The sequence below is a fragment of the Varanus komodoensis genome, unplaced genomic scaffold (assembly GCF_004798865.1).
Source record: "Varanus komodoensis strain SLA01 unplaced genomic scaffold, ASM479886v1 scaffold2, whole genome shotgun sequence".
Taxonomy (NCBI): domain Eukaryota; kingdom Metazoa; phylum Chordata; class Lepidosauria; order Squamata; family Varanidae; genus Varanus; species Varanus komodoensis.
In genome coordinates this window covers 33,531,313-33,553,417 of record NW_025335568.1, presented here as the reverse complement: position 1 = coordinate 33,553,417, position 22,105 = coordinate 33,531,313, and the positions used below count along the sequence as shown (strand labels likewise).

Genomic DNA, 22,105 nt, shown 5'->3' with positions numbered 1-22,105 from the left:
AGTTGCAATTCAAGCCATCTGGAGGAAACCAGGTTCAGAGAGGCTGCTGTAGACAACATGGGTGCCCTTCAGGTGCTTTGGATTACTCCCACCATCCCAGCCAGCAGGGCTAGTAGTCAAGGGAAATCAGAGTTGTGGTCCAAAAGACCTGGAGGGCAGTAAGTTGCCTGCTCTGCTGTACAGTGCTACATACACCAAGAGCATGCTATAAAGTGCAATGACAATAATTCACACAGGGTGGAACTTCTTGAAATGCCGGGTACTGCAATGTCAGCATGCCTGGAAATGCAAAGGCACTTTCTGCAGTTGCTCAGAGGTGAGGAAAGGCATGCAATACATGCTCCAAGGAAATCTCTCCTGCCTTGCTTCTTAAAAAATCCCAGTTCTGACTCCTGGCATTAAAAATGGGTTTCAGAGCCAAGACCTAGCAAGCCATGTTTCAATTTAAGAACATCTACCCAGTAAAAATATTTAGGAGCAGATTCATCTCCATGCACCATGCATTCTTGAAGTCCCACATTGTACACAGCTGTAAGAACAAGAGCAAATTTGCCTTGTGCTTTTAAAACTGTTACTTATTCAAATAGGAACATGCACGGAATGTTATTCCATTGAACAGGTGAAAATGAACAAGAAAGCTCACTCATTGCTCACAGGAACAAAACCGAGGCAGGCCAGCTGAAGTTAGTCCGTATCTCTTAAATGTCTGATAACACGTTTCAGCAATTGTTTAAATAACATGGATTAAGAGATTTTACTAAACAAATGCTTTCAAGGACAAAGGGGACACACTGTGAAATTAACACACTGTGAAAGGCACAGGACACTTCCTGATTTTCTTTTAAAAATAATAAAAACAGACAATTAAATAACAAGAAAGCTGTGGACTTGAACATTTGCAAAAGATGGTATTGGAGGACTCCTGCCTGGCCCTCTGGGGACTGGAAGTACAACCTGTTCTGGATGAGGATGCACTTCCTCCTAAGGATCAGCAACTCTACAGGGAGTTGCACCTGATGGGAACTGGAAGCTGAAGCCAATGCAAAATGGTTCTTAAATATAAAGAACCTAAAATTGCTTGGGGTAAAGACATTGCAAAGGCCCCTTCCTCCTGCTTGGAGCTTAGGCTCTGCTATCCATTCCATTCCCACCACTGAAAGAGATTAAATGGGTGGAAATGTGGGACAAGGTCTTTTCTATAGCAGTGCTCTGATTATGGAACTCTCCCCCTACAGCAGTTCGATCAGCTACTTCACTGCTTAGCTCCCAGTTTCACTGGGCATTGCTTAATCCTTACGGGTCGAATGCTCATTTTATTTTTGGGATTTGTTTTGGCGCTCTTTAACTTTTAAAGATGTTTTTAATCTTTGTAACATTTTAAACTATTTCAGGGCATAATGCTGTACATGCAAAGATGGAAAAAATCCCTAGTCTTGGGATGCAAGAGAAAACAGTGCTGTCTATTGGAAACTTGAGTGGTGGAACACCTACCAAAAATTAATTGGAATGCATTTCAAAATGCAGTCCCCTCCTCTCTCCAAATGTCATGAGCCCCACATCCGTAATGAATGGGATGGGATCCAAAATGAGCATATTGTAGCCCAGGCTTCCAGCCTCACATATTTGAAGGGTATCAATTTGGAGAAGGCTGTTTTGGTCTACGGAGAGCATTCTGTGTAAGGGGATGACAGGGGGATGCAAGAGGAGAATGGAAGAGCAGGTGTCACAGGACACCTGAACTAGGTTTCATGGTTGTGTGGAAGAGGAAGTCTAAACTGTGCAGGTTTTCTCACCCCTGCATCGAAATCTGCACTCTCCAAAATAGCTTTTTCTACACTAATCTTCATGGCAGAAGTGCCCGCATTTCCATGGAACAAGGGAAGAAGTCCAGTTCCCTGTGCAGCCCCAGAGTCACCTGGCCCTGTAACTATCAAGCCAGACAAAGCCCCTGTTGTGCTGGACCTTCGCAGGCTGGCCTCTGGCTTCCTTTGCAGCTGTGGAAAAATTAGCCCGGAGAAAGAGTACCGGCTCCTTGTCTGGGTAAGGTGCAGTGGCGGAGGAGGAAGAACGAAGGCGAGTAGAGGAGGGGGTGCAAAAGTCTCCCCATCCACAAAGAATTCTTAGCTACGCTGGCCTAAAGCTGTCAAGCCTCTGTCAACTGGGTGGCACTGGCTGGGACATTTGATGGATTTATGCTGGTTTAATGCTGCTTCTCCAGGGGGTGATACCAAGAGGATCGCGTAAACAGGCTACCAGGCACCCGTCTACATACCTTCCCCAACTTGGTACTACAAAGGTGCCTTAAGGAGGGTGGTAGATCTCCCCTGGCCAGATGTATGAGAAGAGATAAGCCAGTTCCTGTCAAGATGCTGCTGCCTCACATGTTCTCCTGTCCTCCCCTCTGCAAATGGATGAGTTGCTTCCGGCTTACCTTTCCCAGTAATTGCGGCCAAACATAACACAACATGGCCTGCTACAAAACCTCCGTCCAAGGCACTTTGCACCCCAGGGATAGTGAGTAAACCGAAAAGCATTTTGTTCAGAATGATTAAGCAACAGGCCTGCAAAAGTGTTAGGATAAAGGCGAGGGCAAGGGAGAGGGAAAGAAAAGGGTGTGCCACTCTGCAGATATTCGAGCCTTTGAGCAATGGAAATATCCTTCATCTTAGGCAGTGCCACAGCCAGGCAAAACACGAAGAGCGAGTTCCCAATGAAAATAGTGGGTTTAAAAAAAAAGAAGCAGCATAAATGGCCTAAGTAAAAATGTAAATATTAAAATGTCACAGTGATAGCGACTGTATATGCATTCCCTCTTTCTGAGTATGTGTCTCTTTCACACACACAGGCCTAAAATGGAGGGACCTGAAGGCGCTGCTATAATTCATACAGTAATTATAAGGTGAAGCTGCATTAAAGCCATCTGAACTTTCAAGTCCAAAGCTAGTGGCAACTCGCATTGAACTTCAAAAGGGAGAATTCAATTTGCAATGCAGCAACAGATGAGAGAGAGAGAGAGAGAGAGAGAGAGAGAGAGAGAGAGAGAGAGAGAGAGAGAGAGAACGAACTAGTGCATTCATGTGGTGCCATAAACGTGCAGACACGGAAATACTCCTGAGGAGAGATTATACACAAACTTGCTCTTTGGAGATAAGAGGCTAAAGGAGTCGAAATATTTACGACATTGTCTTTTAATGGGAACAGGAGAGGCTGAACGAAACAGTGGCTTCCTCGAGGACAGGGTCAACATTGTCACCTACACTTCCTAAAAGTGGAGCAACAATGCAGTCTCCATTGGCAGCCCTGAGCTGCACCCCCCTGGCAATGCATAGAGGTTCTGGGCAGCACCCCATTAACAGGCAGGGCGTCTGTGGGCAGGCGGGGATCTGTGCCCATGGCTACCTCCTCCAGCTGAATCTCAAGATCTTTTTAGGCTGGAGCAGCATTCCCCACTTGGCCACCCATTAGAGGTGCAGGCCTGTGACTCCCAAACATTCAGACTGCCTGGCCGGTAGCCGAAGATTATGTGAGTTGTCCTTCAAAATGCTCTGAGTAATGGTTTAAAGTTGTCAGGAAACTGCTGGGCACAGTGGTTCTGTTGCAAGCTTCTGCAATACGAGGACTGGGCTTCATGGCTTCAGTCTGCAGCACTTGCGGAGAGCAATCCCAGGCTCGTTCAGAAATGGAATCCCATCAAGTTCAATAGGGTTAGCTCATAGGTAAGCGTGTACAGAATTGGCAGAATAGTTTTCTGTGCAAATGAGCTGCATTTAAACCAAGTGGCTTTGTGACTCAATGCATCCCTTTTCATTACTTGAGTGTAATTAATCTAAAAGGACACTCGGACTATTCAGGATTAAGAAACTGACTGTAGAAATCAAAATGGTACAGTTTCTCCTCCAGTACAAAATTTCAAAGTTAGAGTAAAAATCTTATGTCTGGCCGGAGTATGCTGGGAATCAAAGGACTGTTTTCAGTCTAAGCATGCATAAGATTGAGTCCTTAACAACTTTAATATGTGAACTAAAATGGGAGCCTGGAACGCTTGCTTCAAAGCAGCAAAAACTGAACAGTATGACTACAGATCAAGTCCAAAATGGTCCAGGAATTCCTCAAGCCATGGCCCTAATAAAGATTTTAAGTGATGCAAAGAAACTAAGAATGTTAATTCGCACTGTCAAAATGCATAGGCTTATCTTATCCTGATTGTTCTCATTCTCTAAATATTTATCTATAAATAAACCAACATGGAGGCAATGCAATGTGTATGATGCACAAATCATTCATAATTGTACATCAATTTTAAACAGTTATTAAAATGTGAAACATTTTGGTATAAAAGGCCAAGTCATTCTAAAATCTGAAATATATATAGAAATATATAGGATGCTGTTTGTGTAGTTATATATGTGTGTAGTTTTATGTTCGATCCACCCTTCCTCCAACACGCTTGGCGTGCCATATATGACCTCCATTTTGATCCTTACAACAACCCTGTAAGGTAGGTTAGGCTGGGAGGTAGTGTTTGGCCCAAGGTCACCCAGTAAGTTTTGGGACTACATGGCCACTTGAGCCAGGGTTTTCCCAGTCTGTCCAATATTCTAACCACAACATCACACTAGCTCTAAATCTGTAGCAAACCTGAGCTCCATGCTTCTTTTGGTAAGATGGTGTAACATGTTTTGCATTATGAACAAGTCAGCATATGGACGGAGTTCCAATTGTTCCAATCTCTACCTGTTTTTCATACAGTTAAAAGAAAAAAGGATGTATCCCTGTTGTACAAAACTGGACAAATGGACCAATTAGCACTGAGTTTTTGAGGCTACTCAAGCCTCAATGGGACCACCTCTTAGGGTTCTTTGTGTCTTTGAGTGTACTTTTGCAAGCTTGGAGGTTTTTCCCCAAGCCTGCTGGCCCCTCTTTCTTCTGCATGGATGGTGTTTCTTTTGGCAACATAAGCAGCGGCACTCACTTCTGGACATCAGAAACAGGGTTACAACCCTTTAATCCTTTTCCAGAATTAGCAAATGTCACTGTATCATGGGACATGCTCTTGTTTTTTAAGTCTGTCCCGTTTTCAAACCACCGCCCTGCCACAGCCTGTACTGCTTTCTTATTTTTGAGATTTTTGATGTGGCAGCTCTGAGGAAAGCAAGAACAAATAAGCAGCCCAGGATTCCAGAGATGTTTGGTACTGTTGTGCCACAGCACTAAAGTCCACTAGTCATAGCATGCCAGGAAACACTTCCCTTGCAATCTTCCCCTTCGCTGTTGCCTCTGACAGCATTTGGGCAAGGATTTATTATCTTTTTTAACAGCAAGATAATGGCATTGGTAGGTTTCCAAACGCTGAGTTCCTTTCTAAAATCAACACACGTTTTTCACTGACCTGCCCTTTTAAAAGTCAGTATTTAAAAACATGCAAGTCTGTGCAAATAGATAGTTTTAAAAAATTAAGTAACTCAAATCTGGAAACTAACCGGTGCCATTACTTGGGTTTTTTAAAGAAAGATTTGGTTTTGATTACTCTCTCATCATAAGGTCATATAAAGTGGTTCCACTGCATTCTTTAGTCACAAGGCATTTTGATTTTTAAAAATCCTATAAAAAAACCAGTGTGATCTAACAAGTTACACCACATTTTTTATTACTAATCTTCCTACACCCCAATATAGTACACCTCTAAGATTCCCAAAAGGTTATGAAGCATTCCTTTCAACACAACTGAGCTTTGGGGACTAAAGCTGATTTTTCAGACTTTCAGAGCCTGTGGAAATTAAGCAGTGATTAAAAGTCCACGGGGAGCAGAATGGACATTTCTTACTCTCACTCCCATTACTACTGCAGCATTTAGGATAATAATCAAGCGACTGAGAAACATTCTCAGTGGGTTAAATAGAAATCAGTTGCTTCCTCTTAAAGCTTCCTAGATCATTCCAGGAATCTAACACAATATCCTATCATACACATTGTGTACCCAATTTTATTACAACCCACCCCTATATATTCTGTTTCTCACAACTTTGTTCTTGTTGCAAAGCTATCATGTAACTTTAAAAGGTAGAGCAAGTTTCTTGTTAACAATTAATTTCCTCTTTTTTCCTTCCACCACTCACCTTAGCTTCTGCTCAGGTAACCCAGACAGACCCAGACTATCTGGGCGATCCCGTCTTCTCCTGTACAGACCTGAGTTTGATAATTCTTTCAGCTGTAATGCAGTCATTTTGCTCTAGCCGCACCTCACTCCAAAAAGTTTGTGTCCAGCACCACAACTGCCAAGATGCTTGAGCAGAGTGAGTCTCGCAGATTGCTACCTGAACGGATCAGAGGAGCAAGCCTCTCCACCTAGCAAGCTGCTGCACTGTTTCCTGTTTCTCATAGGTACACACCCTCTAGAAGCGCATGGTGTTTCCTTTACAATAAGGCTCATGCCTAAGGGATGCTTCAGTGACAACCCAGGACGAGCTATTTTGTGCCAGGATAAGAAATAAATCCACTTACTCTGAACTTGCCCCACCCACAAAATAAAAACTAGAAAACCTGAGATTCTTCTTCTTTTTTTTTTTGCCTCTTGCAATCAGCTGAAAATTTCCAACTCAACTGTTGCACCTCCATGAGCCATAACAAAAATAAAATCTATCTGCGCTTCACTGATCCAGGCAAGCCTGTGGGCATTAAATCTAATATTCAGCATATTTTTTTTAAAGTAGTGAAGGACAGTAAATGGATGAAAGTTTCCCCTAGCTCTGAAACACTTCTGCAAAATGCAGGCTCTCAGCTAATATGAATGAATACCATTCCTTCAAAAGGCAAGACATGGAAGACTACATTTTGCATATTCCTGTCCAGGCTTTAAGCATTAATATGACATCATTCATCACTCATCATCCTTCTGTGCATTTGGGACAAGGTCCACTGGAGATTAGGGAAACAAGAAGGGGACAAACAGTTTCCTGTAAAAGAGGAAGTCAATAACCAGGAGTCCTAAGCCATATGTGCCTTATTTATTCCTCCAATAAAAAGTCCACCTCTTGTGCTATGCAATAGGTATAAACTGATTTGCAGACTGACCAAAACCTGTACAAGAGCGCACATACACATGCTTGCAGCGTAAATATATAAAGGAGAGTGAACTTTTCCCTTAAAGTAACTGAGATTTGTTGTTGTTTAAACAGGGATAGGGAACCTCTGGTTTGCAGGTCAGCTTTGGTTTGATCTAATTAGTGATTGGAGATCATAGAGTTATTCCTCTGAGTATGCTGCCTTCTTACCCTGTTGGGAGGGTGAGCAAGGCATTCAATGCGTCACCTGCTCTGCACACTCTACAAGTGTGTCAGCTGGAGGGGCCTTCCAATCAGCACCACAGCCAACTACCAGCACTCAGCCATTGGCTACATGGGTCAGGAAGTCTGGGAACTGTAGTCCAACGCATCTGGAGGGCACCCGACTGGGGAAGGTGGCACAGGAACATAGGAGCAGCCCTGCCGTATCCATCAGATCAAAGGTGCATCAAACTCTGCATCTCATTTTCTACAGTGGCCAATCAGGTGTGTCTAAGAAGCCCACTGGCAAGGCATGAAGTCAACTGTTTCCCCTCCTTTGTCCCCAGCTAGTGTCCAGAGATACACAGTCACTGGGGGCAGAGATTGATAAAGAACACTGAGAGTTTACTTTTCTAGCGGGCTGCAGAACCTCAAGTCCAGGGGCCAGATCCAGCCTTCTGGATTTCTGTGCAATGACATGCCCCTTCCCCTGGCCCAAACACCTTTCCTCAACCACCAGTCACAAGTGATTGGCAGTTTCCTGGCTTTGGTGTAGTCCCCTCCCCCCCTCCCCCTGCAAGGCTGAAATGGCTCTCCTGAAGCATAATTTACAAGCAGTAAGAGCTTTAAGCTACAACAGGCTGGTATTTGTTTCCATTCTGCTCTCTTTGCCTTGAGTCCTGTCCACCATGGGCATGTGGCCCCTGAAAGCTTTTCCAGACTGGCATTTGTATTTTGAGTCAAAAAGTTTCTGCATCTCTGAACCAAATCAATGGCCCTTGGCACACCTTGTAACAGAAAATCCCACAAGTTAATTATGCCTATAAGAGCAACAGTGCTGCCATGGAAGTCTCAGAGGACACCTGGGGCAAGAAACTAGACAAAGATTTTATCCATTTCCCCTCCAGAATACAAGAACAGAGACAGGAAACTCCTGATTCCAGCCAGATAAAACTAAATCCAGTGCCACTCAGTGACTAAATTCTATGACACCATCCACACAAGAATGTACTTGCAGGGGCTTCACCAAAAACCTTGGAGTCTTTTGATTTAAAGTTTGTTATTAGGTTGATGTAGTTGACACAGAGCCTAATGCCACCTAGTAAAGATACATGACAAGTGTATGCATTTATACCTTTAATGGGCAGATTATTTATATTGCACATTTTATTCTTCCTTAGACTGATGCGTGGTTGAAGTTACAGTTCCACCCATCCTAGGGATGGGTACTTTGCCAAGGTCTATTAACAACTGAGCAGGAATCAACATACATACTGCCCATGGAAGTCAGAAAGGGAGAGGCTTGGCTATAGGTTCTCTTAAGAGGTTGTTCACATTTAACAAGCCATGGCTTGTTAGTGAAGCTGGGTTCTGACAAGATGATATTTCAACCCACATTTCAATGAAGACCCATGGTTCCAGAACAACCCACACTGAACTCATAGTCAGTCCCTGAATGTGGGTTATTTTGTTGTCTGAACACAGTCAGTGTGGACTTCAGCTCTCAACATTTCTTACAATTGGCTATGCTGGCAGGGGCCTCCAGGTGTTGAATTCCAAAGCATCTGGTGTTCAACCATCTGCCCACTCACCCACTTTATTCGCTCAAAAGGCTCCACTTAGAAAGGGGGGGAATGAGAGAGAGAGCGCGCGCGCAAGATGTTTTGGGTGCCTTCCATCAGTCCCCACCAGCATGGCCAATGGCCAGGGAAGACAGAAGCAGCAGTCCAATGTATCTGGAAGAGACCAGCTTAGGAAAAGGTTGAGTTAGGCCTTCTTGGGACCATCTGGGCTCTTACCCAATGCAGCAGCATAGAACTGTTTTCTTTCTGCATGGACCACACCACTCGAAAGTTTTAGCTCTCAGGCTGCACCTGTGTTGAAACTATTTCCATAAAACAGGCTGCACAAACAGTTGTGTGGACTCTTACACAACTGCTGGGAAAACAACCGAGTCCGTGGCACTTAAAGACAAGTGCAGACATTTTAATAGAAGGCTTTGTGCTGGACTTGCACCCAGCAATTGGAGAGGGCCAAGGCCTGGCCCTCGCTGTGCTTGATGAGCACTTGTGTGAGACAGTTTGTCCTTGCACGCACACCACACACACAGACAAAGCGGGGTCCAGGTTATACCCACACCTATTTAAAAGGAGAGGCACGGTCTAAATCTGTCTTCACAGAGAAATCACATCTGGAAAGTTAAAAGTGTGCATGTGTGGAGAGGGAGAAATATCTGTATCTGCCTAAACATGCAACATTCTGTTTTCAAGGGGAAAGGTTCAACCAGCCCCTTAAAATGTAGCAGGAGAGCTTAACAGTAATTAAATAACAGCTCTCCAGATCCTTCATTAGTACCCTTTAAAAGTTGGTTATTATTCCTAGAATAGCTGTTAAGTCTGCCAGTTAATGATTCATGAGGAATGGCTCTGGGTGGGTTTTGTGTGTGCCTTTTTATGAATCGGAACTGACTTTTATTTATAAGAACATTATCAGCATGCATGTTAGTATTACAGTATACCTGTTAACATTTCTAACCAATGGAACGGGATATTCAAGAGAAAACAAGAGAAATCCAGGGTTTAAGGTTGAGATAGCCATGTGAGAAATAATGTGAGGAGGTACCACTCAGGTTTGAGCTATGTTTAGTGTTTGCTATTTAAACTCATAGGCAAAATCAGAGAGAAGAAAATGCTGCTACACGGCCCTTTGGGTCGCAAATGGAAGACCGGTTGGCTCCCTCCAAGTGGGACTGACTGCCACATGCTTGCATACCAGCTGTTTCCATGGCCACATCTGCCCCAATGTATCATAGCCCGTGGGTCAAAATCCTGGTAGCAAAATGGCTCGCAGAGGAAATTACAGATGCTGAAGGATCCTGACTTGATTTTAAAACTACAGGAAACCATGATCTTTTAATGACAAGCAACCTCCTATGGCTAAAACACCTAACCTTTGGTCGAATTTATTTATTTATTATTAATTTGTTTATTTGAAATTTTTGTATCCCTCCCTTTATAGCCCTTTACTTTACAATTTGTAAAGTTGGACTTTCCCTAGACCTCCTAGCCATGTACATAAGGGAGAAAAGCCAGGAGCACTTTAGATAAATCCATGTTTTCTCTCTCTCACTCTAGCAATAATACCTTTATCATTTTGCTATTTTATTTTTATACCACCCAATAGTCAAAGCTCTCTGGGTGGATGTGCATAGCACTTTCTAGCTTTCCCATAATACCCAGCTGTAGTTAGGCCATGCAACTTGTGGCCCTCCAGATATTTTTTTGGCCTACAACTCCCATGATCCCTTACCCCGGCTACACTTAGCAGGGCTGATGGGATTTGCTGGCCACAAGTTGCTGCCCATGCCAGTGCAGATGAACAACTATACCGTCAGCTTGCTATATAAATCAGATACCCCTAAAGGCTGTTTATCCTGACTAAAGAGCAGGAGATCCCATTACTTTTAAGCTCCTTCACACATTGTCTTAGGTAACTTTTGTATTTGCATCTCCCATTGCACATGCTCAGATGATGACCATATTATTGGCTTAGATGGCTGTTTATTCTGAAATGACATAGAAGTAACCCATATCCCCTAATTATGCAGCGGGAGATTTGCCGGCTTTCAATTCAGTCTAACTTCAGAACTTACCTCTTGGTATGTCAATACATCAGAGACTGAAGTCTGGTTATGAGTGTGTTATTTCAGAAATTACTGATTGTGTTAACTAGCATTTGTAACAAACTATCTTTCACTGACTTTTGTGGCCTAACTATCATAGTCAAGCACTTCCTAAGCAAATATTAAAAATAGCTTATAAACTTTTGTGTAAGATAGAAATATTTAAAGCAGCCTTCCTCAAGCTGTTGTCCTCTAGCACACTGGCTGGGAATTATGGGAGTTGCAGACCAAAACATCTGGAGGGCACCCAGCTGGGGAAGGCTGGGATAGAAAGTGATCACTCTGTGAAAAACTCTTGGGAACCGAACAAGGAGTATCACTCTGTGCCAGTAATATTTGATCTAGCCTTTTCCCAATTCAGCTTTCAGTATAAAATGTACAGGCATATATGATTTGGGTAGAAAAACCAATCATTTTCTAATAATTTTTAATCCTGTAGATATTTCAGAATTAGGGCTAGACAAATCTATCACACTTTTCAGAACCAACCCAAGCATTTTATGCTCCAGCCAGTCCTGGAGCCTAAGAAGATCCCTGAAACCAGAGATCACAGATAGGTGAACACCTGGCTGTGCGGTCAAATGCTGAACAGAAGTGCCTGATTTCAGAAAGGGACGTGTCAGCTACTGAATCAGATGCAAAAGGTGTTGGAATCTTGGCATCATCAGAAACTCGGACACAGTTTTCCAGCACCCTTGACGATTAGCCATGCTGGCTGAGTTTGATGGGAGTTGAAGTCCAAAACACAGAGGAATACTGGGGAAGCCTCCTCTAAGATGGCCAATATTTGCAGTGGATTACCGCCTTTCCTAAATGTTATGTGCTGGTATCACAATTTTAAAAAGTTGCTCTAATTAGCTGTCCCTGGGACTGGAGGTGGTAGAGACCTCTCAAAGCTCCTAGCCCTGTCTGCATATCCAAGAAGAGGATAACTCAATAAAAACACAGCTTATTTAGCAGAACGAACATTCCCCATAGAGACAGAAAGAGAAAATAGCACTATATATATTGCCTAGCCTCATCCTACAATGTAAAATAACATAAAGTAGGTCTTGATACTCAAAGGTAAAAAATGAAAGCATTTTACTTAGGTCACGGCTGATGAAAACCAAAGTTGCTCCGCTCCCTCTGCAGAGAAGAGTCACTTCCCACCTAGGCCTAAGCAAGCAGCAATTCAGTAATCAGATGAAATGAACACACCCAGTCAGCACAGGGTATTTCCTCATTCAAAGAAGTTATTTGCTTGCTTGCTATTAAAGAATTTAAAGTGCATCAGGATGTGATGGTCAGCAAACTATTTTACTGGAGGCCTTTTTTGCAAAGAGGGAAAGCTCAGCAGGGGAAGCGCTAGATCCCAAGTGATCTTCTGGAAAGTATGTCTGACCTGGGCTGCCCCGTTCCATCCCCTCTGCTTTACCTATGGATTGTGGATCAGGCCTGAGAGATTCAATAACTGGAACCTAATCTCAGATGGCACATGAGCCACAAGGCAGTATCCTATGGTGGCACAGTGCACTGACAACATGGGGATCGTGTTGGTTTAAGCTAGTGCAACACTATTAACACTAGCACTGTAGCACCATTGGCTGAGCATCCCAAAACTTGAACTCACCAGCATTTGTTTGGAAAGTTTCCAGTATACTAAAAGTGGCTGGGCAAGGAAGAAAAGTGATTACTTGAATCCATTAACTAAGTCTCCAAGAATATCAGATTAGAAATGTCTGCCAAAGCAACCATCAATGGCCAAAACAACAACCGCTGAATATGTTTGTCATTGTTGTCAATGCATGCTCTAGATTAGCTTAGCCAGAACATCCTGACCATATGCTTTCATCAAATCTTTACATTCAGGGTGGGTTAGAATATGCAATACAATGTATATGATACAGCACAGCCTCCATGTCCTATCGCAACTTCTGCTTTGTCACAAATCCTAGACATCCCCTTCTGAGCTTCCCATCCAGGATTTCTCTTCCGGAAACCTCCCTATGGGGAGCCGCAGACCCACTGATGCTGCAGGTTCTTGGAAGGAAGCATCAGAAGGAATTGAGAAGCAGGGCCATCCCATCAATCCTGCTGGAAGACCAGCTGCCTGGAGCTCCTGCTCCTGTGGACTGTTTCCATTCAGGCCGAGGGTTACAAGAATGACTGTTTAAGAGCAGGTGCCAATGTTTGCCTTTTTCCTCTTCTCTTCTCTTACATTTTTCCTCTTTTGTTGCCTCTTCCAGATTGCAAGACTGCAAACAGGGTCTGTGTTACTTCACTGATTGCATATAAGCTGCTCTGGAAGACTTTTCAGCTGGAAGGTGGGGAAAATGCTTACAATACAAAACGATTCAATACGACACGACACGATACAATACAGCACATTCAGAGGACCTTTTCTACCTGGCCTGGGTCCACCTTTTCCTCACCACTGCAGCCACTGCCCAATCTCCTTCTCACCATCACTTCTGGGAGGGGTGGGGGAACGATGTGATGAGGCTGCAATTCCTTCTCCTTGTTTCAGCCATCTCTCACTCCTTCTGGCAGTGCTGGCGGACAGAGCACCGTGCTGCAACAGAGCAATGGCAGGTCCAGGAAACTCCAGAGACTGCCAGCATGTGCCTGGGCAGTTGTCCAAACAATGATGCCAGCCCTGCCCAGTGATTAATTGGAGACAGGGTGCCATGGCTGTGGGGAGCTCGCAATCATGTCATTTAGGGCTGGCCTGCAAAAAAGCCCAGTCTTCAGAGCAAGAACCTTAATGGCGGTGGGGTGCATGGCTTCAAGTCCTTTCTTCTCAATTAGCCGGCTCAAGCCTAGAAAGGGGCTTTTAATAATCACATTCCTCAGCATGTGGCTGACACATTGCCTGCAATTTTCCAAGGCTTATCAATTATGCTAACATTTGCTTAGCTCCACACAAACGAACCTTGATGAACAAGCATGGATAGGAGTGTGTGTATCTACCAAAAGCATTTTCCTATTAATGGCCTAAAACAGCACCATCCACCCATTAAAGCAGGGGTCTCAAACTCGCGGCCCGCGGGCCGATTGCCGGGACGGGCGGGGCCCGGGGGAGGGGCCCTGCGGCCTTCAAAGCGCTGGCGGTGCCCGGGCCGGCCTCCGGGAGCCACGCGGGATGAGCGGCCCACCACCCGCGCGGGGGTGAAATACTTGATGCGGCCCAGCCTCACCCAGACTCTACTTCCAGCGGCCCCCAGGTCAGTTGAGTTTGAGACCCCTGCATTAAAGGGAAGGCATCTACAAGCTTGGGGGAATCCCAAAGTTTGAAGGAGTACAGAAAGTATTTACAAAAAAAAAATGCTGGAGAAGGGGGACACCTATACATAGCAATGAAGACTCATGGAAACAAAACAAAAAATAAAATTTGGAGGGAAGAATGAATGCAGTGTCCTGAAACAGGGCACTGCTGGCTGGCTGATAGCCTGAGGGTTACTTCATTCCTACCACCTACTTTATACTTATACCAACAGGTCTAATACTAGTGAAAGTCAAAAACTGGCCTTGTGCTTCAGCTGTTCTCCTAAGATCCTTCTTGTTGCATTTTGAACTGTTCTGCATTTATTTAACCATGACATTGCAGGCTTACAGCATGTTGCCTTCTAATGCATATGACCACACCCAATGGATCTTTTCTCTCTTTTTTTAAAAGAGCAAAGCCTTCTCAGAAGATGGGAATTCAGGGCAGAGAAATGTCAGCAGGGTGTGGTAGCCCTTAACCACTTCCACCTTTCAAATAATCCACCCAAATTAGCCCCTCCACCTCTGCTTGGTTCAAAAATGCACATTTTTCCAAAAGGCGACTGAAAGTACTTTTGCCCTGTGTGAGTGGGCTGAAAGTCTTTCTAGAGCCTTCTTCACACAAAGGGGTTTAAATTAAAATGGAATAAAGCCAAATAAAACTTTGCAATTGCGTAAAGACTCATCATGCAATGTAAGAAAGAATCAGCTTGCAACATCCCCCCCTGCTGATGGAATGGCTCATGTACCATCTCAGGCTATATATATTTTGCCTTTTTATGATTCAGTACTGAAGACACAGCTACTTCCTTATTTCATTTTTGCAAGCCTGTATTCGCTCTGGGAACAGGTGGGATATGACGGTGATAATGATTAATAAGCCTTACAGTGACCTTCGAATTAACACTTATTTTATATGTTTCAGAAGTTTTCAGCACAAGCTTTCCTTTAGCTAGGGTCCATTTTATTTTTAGCTTGAGCAAATTCAATGGGGGCAGAAGTACTAATCAACTAACAAATTGGCCCCCACACAGAACTAACATTCAGCAGTAATCCCCAGCTGGAATTGGAGAACCCAGCTAAAAGCCAACCTAGAAGGTACATGGGGTCAGGGAAAGAGGTTAGGGTGCTTCCTTCCCCCTCCACCAATGCTCAAGCACATATTTTCTCAACCTGGAGGCCTCCAGAGGTGTCCAGCTACAATTCCCAGCATCCTCAGCAAGGACAGGCAGCGGTCAATTGTAGCCCATCTGTAGGGCACAAGACTGGGCAAGGCTGTTCAGGGCATTGGAGCCACCAAGAAGAGAGAGCAGAGACCCAGACAGGAAGGAAGTTATATCAATTCAAGTTTCTAGCATGACACCTACTTGGCTGGATTGACTTTTTTATTACTCTGTATTTGGGTTGGGGTACCTGTGATCCTCCATCTGTTGGAGCACAGTCCCCATTATCCCATGACATTGTCTATGCTGGTTGGGGCTGATGAGAGTTGGAGTCCTGCAGCACCAGGAGGGCCTCAGCTTCTCCAACCGTGCTCCTTGTATGAAATACTCTTCGAGCAAGTTTAAGAGAGACTCATCTCTAGGAGCTCCTGGGAACACTGAATGATACTATGCTCAGGTTCTGTTTGCTACTGCTCAACTTACGGCAAGAAGTAACAGTTAAAACTAACATAGAAATGGTTATCACATAATTTGCACAACCTTAATAGAAAATACTGTCAAGAGAAATGGGATGGTGAAAGGAAAAATAGGAAAGCAGAGTATAAGCCAGTTTTCCCCCACCTGGCACCTTTGAGATGTACTGGACTACAACTTCCATAATCCCCAGGCAACAGTACAAAACATTGGACAAAGCCAAACTACAAAAATCTTGAATAAAATAAAGAACAGCATGAAAAACAGGTGTCCTGCACTAAATTATTGACATATGATTTGTTTGGGGTTAATTTTTCCATGCAGCTACCCAAATCAAAAGCATTAAAATGGTAACACAGGGGTAAAGGCAGAAGAAAACTATTTTCAACAGCACAGAATAGAAACTCTCTTTCAGTTGTTCTCCTTGCAATTATGAAAAAAATCATTTTCCCCAGTTATGAACTTTTTTTATAGCGACAAGTCACTTCTCTAGATTTGCTATATTCACAAAGCTCTATGGAAATTCTAAAACACCTCCAGGCTACCATGGATTATCAAGATACTTCCCCCCAAATCCCACTGAAATTAAAGTGGTTTAGCTGCACATAACTGGATCTAAGACTATATCTAGCTGTACCAGGGAAAGCCCCGAACAAACATCCAATAGCTCAAACAACTGCCATGTGTTTGAGAAGTACAACTGGGTTGGACTGGATGGATGGATAGAGCACATCCTCTGTGTCTGGAGCAGTCTCAAAACAGGGTTTAAGAATAAAAACCTGGACAAGAAAAGGAGTATGCATCCTGATACTGCAGCTTGAACACTTTAAAAAGCAAACAGCAAAAAGCAGTGCCCTGGTACTTTTCTTTCTAAAAGAGCCAAACTATAAGTTTCAATGTATTTTATCGTGTTGTAAGCCGCCCCGAGGTTTCAGCAAGGAGCGGCATAGAAATGTAATAATAATAACAACAACAACAACAACAACAACTTCTACACTCAATCGACTCAACCAGAAACTGTTCTAGAGCCGTATTTGTCAATTTTATGGCACTGTGGGAATAAAAAGAATGCATTTAGTTAATTCTACCTGAACAGCATCCCTTGCTCCCCCTGCCCCAAATGCATTTCTACACTTCGCAATGAGTGGCTTGCCTGGAGGGCAGAGCCACAGAGACGCTGAAAGGGAAGTGGTGGCTTGTACCCAACCAAGGAATTTCATTTGCCCTCAAGTTATTCTTTGAAGAGAGCCTCAATAACATTCCAAGAGGCAAAATTATGATGCAAGAACAGTGGTGCAATTAAAGAGCTCTGAAGACAGGCCCAAAAGTCAGCCAAAGAACCTTTATTCCATTAGTTTCACTTCTCTATAGACCTGTCTGCCTAAGTATCCAAATAAGGTTATATGTATCAACTAGCTTACTGACTCTACATTAAGCAATAGACAAAAAGCACACAAATGGAAAGAATTAAATTTGCAATCAGACAAAAGAATAGTGTATGAAAGTGGCAATACTTACAAGTACTCTACTTGAACTAAGAGCAAACCTTAATAAATATAGTTGTATGTTAAATATTCTGAGTTCACTGAACTTCCCTCTGGTCATTACTGGGTGATGGAGATAAAAGTCAGCATGACTCTGCAAACCACTTCCTATTATTTTTTTAACCATGACATTGTCTTGAAAAGTCAACGCTCTTCCCCACAACACTCCAATACACCAGTCTACAAAAGTATCCGCTTTGTTATCTCCACCATTCCCAATATATTTCAAACTGCAGTACAGCCTTAAACATATGAAAACCACATACAGCAACCACCTTTGTTCCTTGGAGAATACGGATGTTGCAAGAAACAGGAACAGTGTTTAAAAGTTCTGGATCTGAAGGAGATGTTCTCCAATAAGACAAATGCAGGAGATAAAGTCCTTAAAGCAGCCTTCCCCCAACCTTCCAGCCATCATGTAGTCCAACCCATTCGGAGATCACCTGGTTGGGGAAGGCTTCACTAAGGCGAAATAGTCATCTTTGTGAGCCGCCCCGAGGCTTTGTTGCGATGGGGGCGGCATAGAAATGTTTTAAATAAATAAATATAACAACACCTTAAAATGGCAGAACACTGCAAGATTGTCATCCTTTTTTTAAACTTGTATCCAGAGGCACGGATCTCTTGCCCTATCATGTATTTATTTTTATTAGATTTATATCCTGCCTTTTTCTTTTTTAAAGAAATCAAAGCAGCTTATATCATTCTCTTCCTCCTGCTCTCCTTCTTATCCCCACAACAACAACCCTGTGAGGTAGGTTGGGCTGAGAGTCCGTGACTGGCCCAAAGTCACCCAGCTGGCTCCATGGCTGAGCGGGGACTAGAACCCAGATCGTCTGAGTCCCAGTCCCAGGCTCTTATCCACTGCACCATATTGGTGTGCACTCTCTCTATTAAGTTATTGTTTCCATCATCTGCTTCAGCCTCCCCAGCTGCGATCCCCTGCTCTTTCCCCTCCCATCTCCTCACCTGACAACCCCCATAGATACTCTTGCAGGAGGAGAATATCCTCTGAGAGAACGCCTGCTTTTGCAGCACAGATGAGCAGCTGCCGCTTCTTCCACACCAGTGAAGTAGCAGAGGGTCCAAAAGGCGCAACACAGCACAAGTCTCAGGAGAGTCTCTTGTACTGCAAGACTGCGCTCCTACAGTCATTGTAAGCCATTCTGAAATCCATGGCTTATTCTAGGGTGGTTAAGGAACCATCCCTGTCACCCACTCTTGCTGGGTTTGGATGTCATGACAACATATACCCTGCAAGGGTAATTATACGAATTACTAAATACATGACCAGCACACTCTGTGATCATGTGAACCCAGTATATGAGCAGATTCCAAAGATCACATTAGAAAGGAGAACATTTAATTAATTAATTAACTGCACCAATAGTCCTGTATAGGACTCTCTGGGTGGTGAATGGCTATAACAAATTAAATCCAAAAAAAGCCCCACAGTTTTGACAACTGCATATATCATTATTTTAAGCAAATATAATAGAATAAAACCATTGATAAAATTCATACAAAACTGAAAATCTATTCAACACTATTTAATTACTAAAATGTCTGGAGAATAGAACCATCTTCACCTGCTGCTCAAATGATCGCAAAGATGGTGCCAGGCATCTACACTGGAGGCTATTCCAGATCTGGGGCACAACCACCAAAAAGGCCCCTCTTCTATCTGCCATCCTGCTCACCTCTTTCGGGAAAGTTAAGAAAAGTTCCCTAAACCAGATCTTAGCAGTCAGGCAGGTATATATGGAAGTAGACAGTCCTTTGGTTATCCTGGTCCCAAGCCATTTAGGGTTGTATATGTCAAAACAAGCACTTTAAATTGGACCCGGATCTCAGCTGGCAGCCAATGAAGAATATATATTATTGGCTCTTGTCAGTAGTTGCACAGTCCTGTTTTGAAGCAGTTGAAGTTTATGAACTGTCTTTAAAGGCAACCCCACATAGAGTGCATTACAATAGTTCAACGGGGAGGTTATCAAGGCATGGATATCTGTGGCAAGGTTCTGTCTGTGCAGGGAGGGCCACAGCTGGTAAATCAACCATAGTTGAAAGAAGCTGCTCCTGGCCACTGAGTTGACCTGAGACTCAAGTGATAGGTTTGGATCTGGGAGCACCTCCAGGCTACGGACCTTGTCCTTTATGGGGGAGTGTAGCCACGTTCAGGACAGACTGGAGACCTCTCAACCAGTCAGACAGTCAGCACACCACCAACAGCACCTGTCTTAGCTAGACTGTCTCAGTTTATTGCTCTCATCCAGTCCATTACTGAGCTCGGACAACAATTCAGAATGGAAACTGCCTCACCTGGTGTGAGTGTGTGCATGTCTGAGAGAGAGAGACAGAGAGAGAGAGAGAGAGAGAGAGAGAGAGAGAGAGAGAGAGAGAGATACGGTGGGTATCCAGAATTGAATGTGCATAACATCTTCCTCACTCGTTTCAACTGATGCTGCAACTTAAGATCATCTCAGATTAGTTTGAGAACAAAAACACAATTTTAAAGCAAATGTGTGTGCTTTAAATGTGTGTGCTTTATTCGTATTTCAGGACTTAATCTTACAAGCTCTATCAAACAAAGTAGTGTGGCTGTAATGTGAAGTCCTTCACAGATTTTATTTTTACTATGGTTCCTCAAACCAAAAATATATTTCCCTGTCATTTTTTTCCAGCTTATGATTTTGGGATGCTTTAAAGGGGAGGTGTGGAGGAGAGGGAATAATTCCTATTTTTTAAAGCCTGCTTCTTATTCTACAATTCCCATACAAGCTCATCTTCAACAATGTTAATTGAATATAGCTATTTTAATGTTTCTTTTAAAATGTTTCTAGTTTGAAAATATGTTATGGTATTTTACTGTATTGTTTGTATGAGCTAAAGAGCTTCTGCTATTGGGTGGTATAGAAATAAAATAAATACATACATTTAAAATGTCATTTAATCAACACTTAGAACATAATGTCAATTTCTGGGAAGGCTGGATTTTATTTTGTTTAAAAAGATTTGAACACAATCCTGCTAAAAATCACACAATTCATGGGAGAGATAAATATATCCTTAGATCTATTCCACTGAAACCAGCAGCCCTTAAAAGAAAGACTTGATTCTGCCAATAATTTTAAAGGCACCATTGCTACAAACATGCTGTGGATCAAAAGAAGCATAACACATTATACTATGAAACTCGCCACTGTCCTAATCGGTTCCACAGATACAGGAAAGGACGGAAGCTGATTCATGATGAGAACACATTTTCCTGTGGCTTCAAGGAACAGGCTGATAAATTTACACTGAGAGAACTATCGGCACTGTAGAAACCATACCCTGCGGCATGTCAGTTTTACCCACCCTCTGTGAAGCAAGCTTTGTAGAGCAGCATAGACAGGAGTCTTCAAACCATTTGCTTCAGAGTCACCTTTTCTGAAGTCAGCAGAACTATTTGGAAGTAGCTGAAGGATTCAGTGGTGATTACACAGAATAACAAATTCAAGCTTCCCAAGGTTTTGCCACACATAACCAGAAAAAGGTAAACATTTCACCAGAAAGGCAGTGCAAAGTCCAGCTGCCTCAACCTTGCTTCATGGCTCTCAGCCAAACATCAACATCTTGAGAAAAGGCACTTTGGAGCTGCCGTCCCAACTCAAGAGATGAAGCAGGTAATTGTGCTGTAATATATAGAAAATATTTCTAGGCCACCTTTTAGGGTAGAAAACCCTCTCTAGGTGGCTCACAAGATTAAAAAAACCCAACTATAAACATCCAAGTTTGTAAAAGCACGTGACAGGCATCTTCCTCCCAAATATACTGAAACCAAAACCCATCTCAGTCAAAATCGCTAGGGCTACCATAAAAGAGCAAAACAAGAGAAGGGCATGAAGATAAAATGAGTCTTGACCTATTTCAGCTGTTAATGCATTCCAGAGAAGCCCCATGTGGCTGTTTCCAAAGGTGGGAAAGTTGGAAGGACTTCCACTGCCAATTGTAAACAGGGGGCATGCTGGCTGGCATGGATAGAGGCAGTTCCTCATAGAAAATTTTAGACTACTTAAGATTTAAATACTGAGACCTACGCTCTAAACTGGGCTTAGAACTGGACTGGTCACCAACAGAACTGGCGAAACAAAGGTGTCATGAATCAGTTGCCTAAGCCTCAGAAATTACTGGGAGGTTGCTTTCTGTATCAGATGACATTTCCATCAGATGACATGAACACACTTCAGTAGTCCAGCCTGTTCTTCTCTAGGCACAGACCCTGTGCCAAAAAGCCGAACTATGCATGCTGCAAAAATGCGCATTAGAGACCAGATACCTTTCAAAAAATGTTTTGAGAAATGCAGGTATAGGAAGAATGAAAAGGTGCACTGGTATTTGAGTACCAGCTATTAGCATGTATTTACATGTATACACATTGCAATCCAGAGGCATGCTGTCTTCACTGCCAAAGTTTCCTAACGCTGAAAAGACAAAGCAGCTTGTTTCATCAGTTGCATGACCTTCTGAAGGGAAATCAACAAGCACATGCTCTTGCACACGCTCCTTCTCCAGATCACAGCAATCAGTCATCACTGTGTCTACAGACCAGTTTGGAAAAAAACTATGTTGTATCTTCCATGTAATCATCTCTTTAGTTGCTCTGCCAGGCAGCTTCTCTTTGTTGCATGGGCTGTTCTCTTATTAAAATGGCTAAGCCCAAGCTCCTTCCCCTCATGAATTCTTGTTCTT

At 43.2% G+C, this 22,105-nt stretch overlaps 1 protein-coding gene across 5 annotated transcripts in view; it reads right to left on the bottom strand.

Annotated features, from left to right (window-relative positions):
• Positions 1-22,105, bottom strand: part of LIMS1 (LIM zinc finger domain containing 1) — a 73,605-nt gene that overhangs the window by 32,987 nt on the left and 18,513 nt on the right. For 2 of the 5 annotated variants that reach the window (XM_044429343.1, XM_044429342.1), the window contains exon 1: positions 6,117-6,238. The exons of 1 other annotated variant lie outside the window; for it this stretch is intronic. In XM_044429343.1, the coding sequence (XP_044285278.1) occupies positions 6,117-6,223 (107 nt within the window). In that variant the 5' untranslated portion in view covers positions 6,224-6,238. Of the gene's footprint in view, positions 1-6,116; positions 6,239-13,332; positions 13,478-17,345; positions 17,469-22,105 lie in introns of those variants that run through there. 2 more of the 5 variants (XM_044429345.1, XM_044429346.1) reach the window with 2 other exon arrangements.